The following is a 14,256-nucleotide window of genomic DNA, read 5'->3' as shown; positions in this document are numbered from 1 at the left end:
GAGAGAAGAAACCAAGCCCATTGAAGGCTCCAGCCTGGTAGAAAATTTGCATTAGCTATGGGCCATCATGTAACTATACAAACTACAGGATTAATCACTAGCAGTAAACAAATATTTGAAGACAAGCTTTCACACAGCACTTGCATGGCAAGAAATTAGCTATAAAAATCAATTATGCATCATTATCATCTGACAGTATGTAACCAGGAGATTCATCTCAGGAAACACCAACCAAGCATCTGGTCAAGTGCAAACACCTCATTCTGCAACTGATAGCTTGGCCAGGGACACACTTCACAGAGGTCACTTACCCCATCCTCTTGGGAAGGGAAAAAAGAATCTTAAAGCAAAGCCATAATAAGACAGAAAAGAAAGCCAGTCCTTGGAAATCATTGAAAAATAAGCTGTGACCTGTAAATTATGAAAACAAATTTATTCATAGAAAGAGCTCCCACTATGAACTACCAGAGTCTACCTAAGACCACGTCTGTGTTGTGGCTTTATGTAAATGGAAGAATTTAGACTGTAGTGAAATGTGGTGTAACTCCATTAATGCTTTATATTCAGGTTTGTGGTGACTCAAGGGAAGACCGAGCAGAAGTGGATTCCTAGTTCATACAAAACTAAAGTCTTTTACTGTAGCCAGTGTATTAGTACTGCCTTGCATCAACCAAGAAATAGATTTGTTTAATTTGATTCAAGGTAACTGAAATCTAGTGGAAATTCTCACTCTGAATCTGGTTTTTGGAAAGAGTTTCTACACAGTAAGCCTGAAAATAAATCTCTGTTATAAAAACCATTTTTATGTATCTCTTTCTTGAGGCAGGTGTTTAGCTTAGCATTCATTCAGAACAATAGGGATTTAGTACTTAAAAAATAATCCAGGACATCTATTATAAAACTAATATGCAAATACTCATACCACATCATTATTCCATTAATTATGAGAGTTAATAGACTGGCATCTACATTCTTTGAGTACCTTGGAAATCTCATCCATGATTGCTGTCAATTTCTTGGCTTGGTTTTTGGGTTTTTAAGAGAAGAGGGCAGTACTAAATCAGAGATGTCTGTGTACAATAACAGATTAAAACAAAATTCAAAAGAACAGATGGATCTGTGGATCCAGGAAGAAGCAAGAATAAATCCTCAAGAGATGCTTTTTTCAAAGATACCCACAAACAAGCTTGGGACCTCGTGTGCCATATTTTATTGCTGTGAAACCAATAGGAGAAAAGTTTGATTCATTTTAAAGTTTAAAAGTTTACCTAACTGCTGTAGCATTTTTCCTTATGAAACACAATTACCATAGTAGGTGTCTCAGTGAATTCCTGGTGGTCTCATCAACAAGAAATACTGACAGGGAATCTTACAAGGGAACTTCCTAACATACCCCCCTTACAACTCACCAATACCTACCATTAGAAATACAGGTTAGGAAGCAAGGCTGGAAGGTGCCAGGGGGATGAGCTAAAGCTACCCCTGGCAGCCAAGGAAATGGCAGCACCACGACCATTTTTCACTCAGTGATGAACAGCTGCAGCCAGCACTAAGAGGAGAGGCAGACAGAGGGAAGAAGATGCAGCATTCAAGGCTGTAGCACAGACCAGCCCAGCTCTTAGAGATTCAAGAGTGTCAAATGTCTCTCTAAGGTAGATTTAGCTCAAAGCTGAAATCTTGCAGACTGTCAGAGAGAAAAGGAGGTAGCAGTGCCCAGTCTTCCTCCCAGAGCAGCAAAAATCCAAAATGCTTGCAAAATAACAGGATAAGCACATTTTCCCCTTTCTTATTTCCTTAATTTTCCAAACTTACTCCTTCACTGCTTTGCCTTCTATTCTCCCTACTAACTGGGCTACCTTTCCATAGTCCCTTTATTGTCTTGTTGCCCCCTTAGGCAACAAGAAGCACCTGTTCACTTAGAAGACATCTCCATGCTTGTACTTCACTCAAGTGTATTGGCAACAGCTGCACATCATCTGTTCCTCTTACTTTCTGCTAGCTATGATCTCCTTTTGTTTCCCTCAAAACTTGTCTTCAGTTAAGTGCACCATATTTCATTGCTGCTGCTTCTGGTTTACATATTGTTTGAATTTCTTTCTTTGTAACTCTATGAATTGGCTGGCTATTTTTCATTATTTCTGTGGGGCTATGGGGGAAAAAAAAAAGCAATTCCTTTGCTTTAGAATTCTGCCATTTATTAGGATAGTAAAACTCTCAGCAGAAATTGCAGTTTTCCAAGTAATACAATTTACAGGGGAACTTACAAGGGCTTTATTTGAAAGCTAGGTAAACCTTAGAGTGAGAAATGGATGAAATTCAGACAAAAAAATTTAGAAAATTAGAATTAGGAAATGTGCTCTGAAATGACAATAATGTTAATTACATCACAAGAGGCCACATAAGCTAAAGAGCTATTATTTCCAAGCCTTCTTAATGGCTAAACAAAACACAAGCAGTTGCTGGGAAATGTGTCACTAGCTGTATTATTATCAGCTTCTGAATGTGAATTCCATGTGGAATAAGTTCTTCAATATTCTTTCTATAAACATTCACAGAATTGTGTGCCATGAGTTGAGTAATCTTCCAAAAACTTTGGATTGCATGTCTTCTAGCATGCCTAGCACCTTTTCCACAGAAAAGGTAGCATTTCATGGGGTTTTTTTGTTGTTCTTGGTTTATTTGGGGTTTTTCTTCAGTGCATAAAGACAAAAGACTGGTCTGTCAAATGCCGAGGTGTCTAATCCTATCCAGTTAGCTACTGCTTTCTGACCTCAGAGATAAGCCTATGGATACTTAACATTTTTTTTTTAATTTTAAAGGTCCCTTTCCATTCTCCTTTAAGTAGAGGTCCAGTAGTTCCATGACAAAACTGTGCAGCTGTGAATATCTTGAGGCTCAGGTGGTTCTCAAGATGCTTCTGACAGAGGGAGCAAGTACAGAGCCGGCTTCTCAGAGAAAGCAGATCTTTCTTGCTCTTTGATTATTTGCAGTATCCTGACTTGCTTTGTCCTGAGGTGCTAACAGTAACTATTTAAAACCTCCAGAGCCAGTGTGCCAAGTGATCAGTACAGAAACTGCCCGGCTGTCTCTGTGAGAAGTTCAATAGAATTTTCTTTTCATGAAAAAGATTAAATGGATTAAATCACACAAAACCCAATGTTAACAAAGGAAAAGGTTCCTGACCAAGAATGAAGCTTGTGTGCAAAAATCTGTAATTTAATATGAGCTACACATAGAATTAATTATAAAACAAATATTGCTATTACTACCACAAATATTTATTGTTGTAGCACCTTAAATGTTTAGTGTGCATTATTGGCTTGGACAAGGCAAGTTTCTTTTCCTGGATGATTTTACCATCTAGATCAGTCACAGTATAGAAGGTAACAGTGAATCAAGAGTCAAATGATTGAGGAGAAAGGAATTTACAGGGTTTCAGGAGGGGTCTACAGCAGGATTTTGAAGAGAACCCCACAGGGTTCAGAGACTGCCCAAAGCAGCAGCTTACAGAAATATGCTCAGTGTGCCTTTCCTATGTGTACTGTGATGAGATTTTACTATTTTTCTAGTCCAAACACTAAGCAACTGCTCCACAGATCTAGGCTTCTGGTCTACTTTCATGGGGCTAATATTTATAGCAAATGGATAGGAACACATTGTGAGCATCTTGTTTTTAGACATAAAATAGCATGATGATAATGTAATTAGTGGTACCTTTTCTACGTATAAATATACCAGCCCCACCTTCTCTCATAACTCAGATAAGGAAAATACCCAGTCCTACAGCAAAGTGGCTAACAATATCCACTGTGTCTCTTGCACATCTAAAAGTGGAAAACATGACAAGGCCAGTGAGAGAATTGCAGCAAAACAAACTGTTTTCTTTAGAATAAACTGACCACTTACTGTACAGGAGTAAAGTTCCTCCCAAGGCTGTTGGGCTGCATGAAAATGTAAATAATATGTGTATGACCTTATTCTGTTTCTGCTGTGGGGAACTTTGTAGGCCTGAATTCAAAAGCATAATGGCAAATTTCAAGCTACACCTAATTAAGTAAGCAATCAGAAACTTCACAGGGATGTTTTAAGACTGCTTCTCTTGTTAAAAGTGCACCACTGAGTAAAGAAGTGTCAACAGAAACTGTCAGACCTTGCTTTGGAACACAGAATCTGTTCACCAACACTGATACTTCATACAGTACTCTATGAATAGTTCCTGCCCATGCTTCTTGCTGTATAAAACATGAGAAAATTAAGACAGGAACTTAACATTCAGTGCAATTGGCCACAACCCCTTGAAAATTTTTTGGAAGTAGTCCTCTTTTGCAATTTGCTGGTAATTTCTCACCTTTCAAGTGCTAGCAATATGAATAATGATGATAATTCAGATGCAAACCAGAAATATTTTAGGCCTCCTAATGAGGATACTTTTTGGCCACAAGACCAGTGGCTTTGAAAGTTGGTTAACTACTTTCATTGTTTACTTTTGTAGCTATCTATTACTACAGCTATCCAGAATGCATTCCTGTTAGTCCTGGATCAGTTATTCAAATAAAGGGCTGTAGTCTGGTGGATTTTTCTGCTGTCCACATGGCTCCAGGAGTAGCTCCCCACCTGAGGATGTGATGATTTCTTCCTGGAAAGATAAAACCAATTAAGATATCAAAGATCTAAGCCACACCCATCTTCTAAGAATAGCAATGAAGGCCATCACTTCACAGTAAGTGATAAGGAATTATGAATAAACATTTGATAAAATAATTACAGACCAGCAAAAGGATCTCATCGATTAATCATTTTCTTCATGCTTTGTTTATCTCGTACTTATGCTGGTAGTAGCTTGTGCTACTATCAAACAGTGAAGTCAGTGCACACAAGAGGCTCTGATTTGTACTACTTGTAAGTTGCTGCACTACTTAGGAAACCAGCTACAGGTGCCTATAAAGGGTGTTCTCATGGGTTGATTTAACAGACAGATGCCAGTCTTACCACACTACCTCCCCAGGCAGACTGAGCAAGAGCTCAATGTTGAGTGCTCACACAGAACAGTAACAGCTTTCTGACTGATGACAGCAAGGTGAAAGACATTACCCTTGCTAGGGTAAAGGCAGTCTGTACTCATAGCTCTTATTCTCATTAATTAAATATTCGTATGCCAAGTGCATCATTCCAGTGACTGATTACCAAGGCACTTACTGGAAAAGTGGAGAACTTGGTCTTTGCATTTATTCCTACAGTAGTGATAGTTCATTTTTGTTTTTGCAGAATTTTAAGATTGATAGATGCAACAAAATGAGCTGGAATCCAGAATTACATTGACTAAAATAGCAATCCTTCATCTGAAAGTTTAGATCCAAGTTATGGATCTATATATATGGACTCAACATTTTCAAAATCTATCTAGTTTCTATTGAAATTCAATGCAAATTTGGTGCTTGATTTCCTCAGAACACATGCAGGCTCCCAGCTGTTGTTCCCTCCCAATCACTACATAAGACTGAGAATCAGTTCAGAAAGTTCCTACACAAATTAAATTATTTTCAGAATCAAAGAATTGCAGAATCATTTAGGTTGGAAGAGACCTCTAAGATCATTGAGTTCAACCTTTGGTCAGTCACCACCATGCCAACTAGAGAAGAAGGTTGCGAGGAAGTAAATACAAATATTTAGCAATCATCCACTTTCCACACCGTATTTAAATGCAAATAATGAAAAAAGAAGATGCCCATTCACACCATATTCTGTAAGCTTTATTCTTCCAACTAACAGTTACCACCCCCTTGTGTCTGTCAGCTCAGTTGTTTGAGTGGCCTCTTAGGTTTTTTTAATCAAAATGAAACAAAATGAAGACAATAGGTATAAGCAAGTAAAAAATTAGTTATGCCAGCCCTGCTTATTTTTGATTGAAAGTGAAAAGGCACTCAAAGAAAAGTCCATGCAACCTTCGGGGTGGGGAAGTACCCTCTTGCCAAAAATAGTCCTGAGGAAAGCAGCACCTTATCCAAAAAATATAGCAATATCTACAAGGGAAAGTGTGCCCACAGCCCAGCCAGTCACATACAGACTGCTTGGGGCTACCAGGAGGCCTGGGGACACTTGACAATGTACTTCACCAGAGAAGGCAGGCAGAAAAGCCTCTAAGAAAACCACGCGACAGGATAAATGCCTCCTGAAGTGATTGCCAAAGAGACCAGTTTGAATACAGGTATTAGCTAGACAGGGAAAAGAGAACTGTGTGTTGGCATTAAAAGGTGGACCCGTTTCCCTGATAGGCTTACTACAGGGGCAGCTATTAACTCTTATCATGGGATGCCTAAGCAAGCTTTTTTCTTTTTTAAAATGGCAGGAACTAAAAGCCATTCTGCTTCTGACAAGTGCTCTACTGCTGACTGTAAACAGATGTGTTCCTAATACAGTGATTGCCTAACCATGAGCTGTGATGAAAATATAGGAACAAAGGTGGAACAGAGAGGGCTGGAATTGGTTGTCACCATCACCAGGAGCAGAGGGGATACTACATTAGCCAGAGGTACATCCTACATGCAACACCTGATAATCTGCACTTGAGGGGTTGCATGTCTGCTTTTTTTTCCCTGACAAGACCCTGGTTAGAGTCTCTCCAGGTGCACTGTGGCTGGCTGGGATGGAGCTAACTTTCTTCACAGCTGCCTGTGCTCCATTGTGACCTTGTGTTTTGGCTGAAACAGTGTTAATAACACACTACAGCTTTGGCTGTTCCTGATCAGTGCTTGCACAGCACGAAGGCTTTCTCTTTTTCCCACTCAGGCCCTGCTGGCAGAGTAGGCTGGGAATAAGGGAGAACTAGGAGGGGACACAGCCCAGTTGTTTAATCCAAACTGGCCAAGAGGATATTCTGTACAAGAAGGGTGTCAGGGATTTGGGCTTCCAAGGTGGCCCAAATTTAATTTAATTTCATTAAATTAAGGGAGGACATATATTTTAGTCAAATGTGATACCTACCATCCCCCCATGTGGAAATACAATTTGTGCATGTTTAATGTCATAGTCATCTCCGAGGGGACACTAAGGCAACACCGAAAAGATGTTGTGAAACAAGTGAAATAAAAGCAAGATTTAAAAGAGAGGCAATTCAGAAGAAAAATAAGCTGAGACTGAATACTTAAAATAGGAAGATCTGTGAAGAAAAGGAGGAGCAAAAAATTTATACAGTTACTCTGAGACAAGAGTAAGAAAAGGATAAAATAGGAAGGGGAACTAGGAAAGAGAGGACAAAGAGGAATTACAAGGGTGGCTAAGAAAAAAGCAGAATTAAAACTGATGAAGATAGGGAGAGATGCCAGATGAGGAAAACAACCTATGCTTTCAGAAACAGTGCTACTGTTTAGTTACAGTCTGGCAACAAGAAACAGAATTAAAGTAATTCAAACCCATCTAAAGGCGAATAGTAAATGACTCTTGTAAGATTGTTTTGGGTAATAAGGAGCGACCTTTAACACACCCCTAAAAGAGAACCCCTCTATGTTCCCTTCTTTACTACAGGGTCACGCTCTCTTGCTTTTGCACATTACAGCCCTCACATCAAAGGTAGAAAAAGGCTGAAATTTCATTGAAAGACCTTTCTATGGTATTTCCAATCCAATTTTCCACAGCAAAAAGGCTCAGAAAGCGTTACATCTGTCAGCCCTTATTAGTCCATTTGTAGCCAAGGAGAGCACACAGTGTATAAGGGGACACAAGTACACACTGGAGCATTCGAAAGAAGGGGAAAAGCCTTCTGATTCACTGCAACAGAAGTATGACTGTTACAGCTAGGCTTAGTGTACAATATTCTTTCCCCCACTATGGTCATTACTATTTTCCAGTGTGGTTTCAAATTACATGGCTCCTCATTAAATTATTAATCCATTCCACTCAGCTATTGATCTCCACCTAGCACGTGTTACCTTGTGAAAATCAATCAGATCTGTGAGTGTTGGGTGTCGGTTTGGATCGACCCCCAGGAAGCTGTAGAAATCCCCCGAAGCATCAACCAGGAAGTGCTTGAACCCGTTTTGCTGGCGGTAGGACAATGCGTAGCCCCAGATTTTCTCACTGACTCGCACCAGGAATGCGCCTTCAGATTTATTCATCAACAACTCCTCTGCTTCCTGACGGCTGATAATCCCTGGCAAGGAAAAACCCCACGGTTATGCAGGTAACAGGTCTGCCAGAGGCAATCAAATGCCACAAATACTGAACAGAAGTGAAATCATAATGGTGTAGCTGCTGAAGACTGGAATGTTTCTAGGAGGAGTTGGAGCAATGGAGACAATATTTATGCTGTTTGCTTCCGAACAATAGCTGTAAGAGTTTTGATGGAGTCTGCTGGGATATGCTTTTTAATTTGATGATTAAGACCTGCTTTTTCCCACCCTTACTGCTTTTTCAAAGGAAGTGCATAAATGCAACTGGCCTATCAAACCAGAGAATTTTGGATACGTGATCATTTAAGCAGACTAGTATTGCAGTTTGAATTTGCAATACATTGCTGAAATTTGCAATTGTATTGCAGTTGTGTAGACTCTGTTGCATTATAATTGTTTTATAGGTCCTAAAGAAGGAATGTAAAGCAAGTGCCAGGAGAAAAAGTATTTCTCTGCTTTTGTACAGCCACACACATACATATCCATAGATGCATATAGGTAAAATGGAGGAAAAAGTTTAACAGGAGTAGAGTTTCAAGAACTTTCCCATTTTATTATTTTGTATTGGAAAAATCTTAATTTCTCTTTTTCTTTCTGATTCTGGGGCACAACACTGAAGTTTCTGGTGCTTCTGCTTGCATAGAGGTTATAATGCACAAACCCTGTTCTGAGCCCAACCCACAAGAAAGGTGTGATCAGAATTGCACCTGGCTCTGAACCAGGTCTTACCATCCACCCAGAGAACCTGGTTCCAGTCTGTCTGGCCAGCCTAGAGGACAGTCAGCTCATGTCTCAATTATCTGTGAAACACCAGATGCTCACTCTCATCAGGAACAGATGTTGAATTAGGCCATTCGGAACGTGAACACGGCACATACGTCAGTAAATAATGTATGTGAATGTTCCAAAGTTACTCTCTGTGGGGATAACTTTCTCCAAACAATACATGTAATATTTAATGGAACTGCTTGTCATCGTAGAATCCTACATGTCCTAGTGAGAGTTCCATGGAGTCCAAGTACTGAAAAGCCACACTGTTTTAGTGTAATAATAAACGTAGTTCAGGGATTATTGGTTTGTACAAAGAAGGGCTTACCTGAAAGTTTGGAATGCTCTAATTAAGTCCTTGAGGAAAATTATGCCTCTGGGAGACATAGGAAGGGACTGAGGAGATCTGGGTACAAAAGCAAGCACTGTGTGATATTAAGAAAGGTAGAAAAGCATATCCTTCCTTCATTTTTTTGTCTACTTTGAGAATATGAATTTCTTTTGCAGTTTTACTTGGTACAGTGATGAAGGGCTCAATGTCTATGGGGCTCACAGGTCCCTACGTGAATACCCTCAGTACTAGGAAGAAACACACACATATATAGTCTGCTGAATGACATACATTTCTCTTTTATGAAGGATATTGCATCATCTTTGCACCAGATATGAAAAACAGGCAGTAAACATGCAAACATAAGCATTTGTTTAAAAACAGCAAGTAACTGCTCGGCAATAGTGTCCATTGATGCACTTTTCAAAATTAGAAATAGTTTTATTGGAGGTATTCCAAGATGAATTATTAAAAATTTTTGAACTCTGTTCAGATAAAAAGATAGCACCAATATGAATCCATATGATACAGTGTATTATGGGAAGCTGTTCCAGCACATCCCAATACCAGGTACCCAAGAATTACACAAAAAATGATTCTGAAATCACATTATCTGTTAAACCAGTCTTCTCTCAAGCTGCCCTAATTTAAATATACATGAAAATTTTATTAGTGATTATGATGGCTACTGCCTTGACAAATCTCTGCTGGAAATAAATGTAGATGAGCCACACTACCAAGCTCAGAGCATTTAATGACAGGAAAGGATAAACAGTGCCATAACCAGCAAATGCTACATTAATTACAATAGATAAGTATTTATACTGTAATTCTAGATTGAAGGCATGCAGAAAACTTTTGAGATAGGAACTAGGTGCTGTCACAACCTCTTCTGGCACTACAGTGCCAGAACTGTTATGCAGCCCTGACAGGGGATGAGGTGGCCTAGACAATTCAGCCTCAACAGAGGATTTGTAAAACAGAGACAGTTGTAAAAAAAGAGGGGTTGTATTATACAGTGAACGCTATTAGGATATTTCTAGGGTTTGAATCACTATCAGGCATATAACATGAAATTCATTTAGCATTGATTAGTTTAATGGCAATCTCTTCCCCTGCTCTGTGGAGCTGAAACACTGGAAGCTTCCACACAATACCATCTTCTTTGCCAGACCTTATTTTTGTTCTGGGCACTCCATATCATTGAGTAAGTGAGAAATGCTACATCGCTCACAGCCAAGTTCCTTTTTTGTTTCAATTCTCTCTTCTGCTAAAGATGGTGTAATAAATTATCAGCCAGCCATTTTCTTCCCTTTCACTCTCCTGATTCAGTTAAAAGCTCACAAGAAACCATCTCTGCCCACCAGCTCCTCCCTTTCTTTTCCTCCCAGTTATTTTATTTTTCTCTGGTTCAATTCTTCAGAGTGTGGTTATAACAGCAATGAAAGTCTCCCTCTACCCTTTAAAAACATTATCCAAATAATGTTTTTAAAATAATATACAAATTACTGTAAAAATAAATTTTAAACAAATATTTGTTTAAAAACAAATGTTTTTTAAAAACATTATGTTCTCAAGACAACTGGAAAAACAGTGGCACTACTCTCTCCTGAGATGGCTGTAGAGAGATAGACATCTGTGAAACCCCTACATTTAAAATTGTTTTAACTAAAGTCAAGAAACTTTGGTTTCCCAAGGCTCCAGTAAGAGGTATAGAATCACAGACACTCTTGTTTGTGCTAGTTAGGGTATTAATTATAAATATTATCTTGAATAGAAACCACTGATGCTTTGAAAACTAATTTTCCCCTCACTCTCACTCTTGCTAATCTCCTAAAAAGATTTAAGAAAGGGAAAAAAGAGTCCAGTTTTGCAATGCTTACAGATATTAACATCTTGGATTCTTAGCAAGAGAATAACATTTTCAAAGACAGTTATTTCAAATCATAGAATATTCATCATCAACTGACATGTTCCTAACTAACAGCTTCATTTTTTAAAATACAGGGCCTGTAATGACAATCTATAGATGATAGGCAAGTCTTAAAATTTTTTTGTAATTATGTTCTTTTTACTGCCACTGATCTTTCAAAAAGGAAAAAGAACATCCTAACATTTAGGGTATATTAAGCTCATGCAAGAAGTGATGAGTTCATTATTAATTTAGTGAGCCCAACTAAGAAATCCTAATGCTGCCTTCCAAGTTTATAAGAGCCTCAACAGCAGAAAGTGCTATTCTGCAATATTCTGCAATGACCCCTCAGTTTCCCACTCTGCTCTCAGGATTATCCCACATACATCCTTGAATGAAACTCAGGAGATGAAATACACATATATTTGTTACAAGAATTCCATACCAAGCGTGAATCCAAACTAGAAAGGCTGATAGACTCTGCCAACAAGGCACACTATGTACTAGAACTCTAGAATTATTTTTTCATTATTATACAGATAAAGTTACGTCATATCCTTGCTCGTAAAAGGAAGGGTCTGAAGTACCACATGTGATAGTCATGTCTATATAAAAAGATAATTCAGCCTTTAATGGCAAATATATTTTTAATCTATAAATATATATATAATACAAATATTATATACATTTTATAATATAGTCATATTATAATATATTTGTATATGCCAAGAGGCCAGCTAAGATTAGAGGGACAGCAGGTGCAAACACAGCCCAGAAGCTTTCATTTACCCTTCTGCAACAGAAGCTATTTGCTCAGCCAATGCTTTCTCTTTTCATATTTTTCCATTAGCTTGATCTCAAACACTCCAGTGCATGAGGTCTTACTCAGAAAAAGTGTTACAAACACTGGCATGAATAAATGAGAACAATGTAATGAAAGCATTCATGCCAAAGTGCTTTCACGACCATTATGAAAAGCCTTCTATTTCGTGCAAAATTGATTTGATGAACAATTATGAATATTCACACATAATCAATGCAGAAGAAAGAGATTCATCCTGTTCATACAACTTAAGACATCCAACCAGGGTGATGTAGGTCACTAATCAGGATCCAAAACAGAGAGAAGCCAATACCAGTATCTCCTTTGTTTTCAATAGGATTAGATCAAAGCCCAAATGAATACAAATACGCCTGGCAATCATTACACGAATGATTCACACGCTAAAGGTCATAAAAACACATTACACCGAGAGCAAGTGTAAACAATAAATAAATGAGTAAACACAAGGAATTATGAGGAATTAGCAGATAACTCCTGAATAATGTAAAGGACTATATTTGTTCAATTATACAGGCAGATCTAATCAGTACTTGGAAAGATAGTGATAAAATGGCCATAAGAGGGAAGGATCAGTTTGCTAAGCATCAGCCAACCCCTCCCATTTTTTTGAACTGAAAAACTGAGCTAGGCAGACATACTACTCTAAATATAGCATTTAGAATAAGAAATTCCCCAATGGCAAAAGAGAAAATTTACCAAAAATTTCCAAATCAACTTTTCTCTTCAAGACTTAAATTTGAAAGTCAAAAGTTGGATTACACCTCACAATGAAACAAACCAAACCAAAAAAAAAAAAAAAAAAAAAAAGAAAAAAGAAAAAAAAAAGGCTTAAATAAATTTCAGGTAAAAAAACCACTATAGAAGCTTGAAAATAACTTTTTATTAAACAGATTTTAGGGTCTTGGTCATTTTGAATCAAAACAGAAACGTTCTGGTTTGATGAGAGGAAAATACATCATAGGTTTTTTTCCCCACTTCATTTTAATTTAAAAAATCATGCAGTTGGAAGTAAATATCAAACCTACTTGGGGCCAAAATCTGAACAAAGGCAATCAGTTTTGAAATAAATAATCAGAAAAGTAAACAGAAGTTCAGAAGGGATTGATCCAACTGCAGCCAGTCTGGTTTTGGAGGAGCTGAGAGGCTGTGTCACACAGCAGCACTAACATAAGCCACTGCCAGGAGGAGCAGGAGCAGCTTCTGAGAACATTCTATGAACCTCGTGGAGGGGGGCAGAGCTTCCATAGCTCACAGAAGATGAAGATAGCTTGTGTAGGCTCCTCATGTGTAAGATGAAAACTGAAGCTGGGGAACTAAAGTTTAAAATAGACCTGACCTTTTTGAGATCCCATAATAAGCTGGGATAGTAAAGGCTTAAAACAAACACTCGAATGTATGACACCAGCAACCCTCTCTGGTCTGGGAGAAGGTGAAAAACCCAGCTCCTTCAACCACTCAGAAAGATCAAAGGCATAAAAGCAGGGAAGATGATGTAATGGCTTCCCTGCAGTGCAAGAACTAGAGCAGCTATGGTTTATACTCTCCAGGAAAAGCATCACTCAAAGCAAGTTTCCTCAGGTTGACTTTTCCAGTTCTCTCCCACACGTGCAAGTCTATATGTGGACTCAAACTGAGTGACCACAGTTCTGGTTGTTCATTGGGAAGGACACAATTAATCTACAGCAGGGTGATGTCTAGACTGAATACTTTATGTCATCCTTGAGACTGCCAATGTCACACAGAATTTAAAGCACGCTCTTATCAGAATGGTGGTTTCTGGACTGCACTGCGACTGAAATAGTCAAAAAATAACAAACATAGTTAAGTCATACATCGTCACTTCTCTGGTGCTTCCAGCAGGAGTAGCATGCACAATTAAATAAGTGCACAAATATTTGCAGCAATAAGATCTTACAGTGCGCTACTATTAAAGAGGTTTCACCCTCCTTCCTTTTAGTCACAGTACTTTTTTGAATAATGCCACAAAACAAATAGTGAAAGAAGAGATCAATAGTATCGTGTGAGAAAAGCTATAGCTGAGACATAACAATAGCTCTGCCTCTGCTATTTCAGAATAGAAGCAATAAAGGCTAAAAAGCAAAGCAAGGGAGTAAATCAAAGACATCTGGTAATGGAAACAAAGCTGTTGAAGCTATTCACCATCTGCTGTTAAGGCAGAACAAACTCACATGGGACTAGATCTTCAAAAGAGTTCTGTTCCCATTTAGACATTGAA

General features: G+C 38.4%; 1 protein-coding gene across 1 annotated transcript in view; it reads right to left on the bottom strand.

Moving 5' to 3' along the window:
• Positions 1–4,339: 4,339 nt before the first annotated feature.
• SH2D4B (SH2 domain containing 4B) overlaps positions 4,340–14,256 on the bottom strand; it is a 72,843-nt gene continuing 62,926 nt past the window's right edge. The window contains exons 7-8 of the mRNA XM_032115809.1: positions 7,926–8,146; positions 4,340–4,636 (exon numbers count right to left, since the gene is read on the bottom strand). Of these exons, the coding sequence (XP_031971700.1) occupies positions 4,544–4,636; positions 7,926–8,146 (314 nt within the window). The 3' untranslated portion in view covers positions 4,340–4,543. The remainder of the gene's footprint in view (positions 4,637–7,925; positions 8,147–14,256) is intronic.

The sequence above is a fragment of the Corvus moneduloides genome, chromosome 8, assembly GCF_009650955.1.
Source record: "Corvus moneduloides isolate bCorMon1 chromosome 8, bCorMon1.pri, whole genome shotgun sequence".
Classification (NCBI taxonomy): domain Eukaryota; kingdom Metazoa; phylum Chordata; class Aves; order Passeriformes; family Corvidae; genus Corvus; species Corvus moneduloides.
This window is presented reverse-complemented; position numbering and strand designations above follow the sequence as displayed.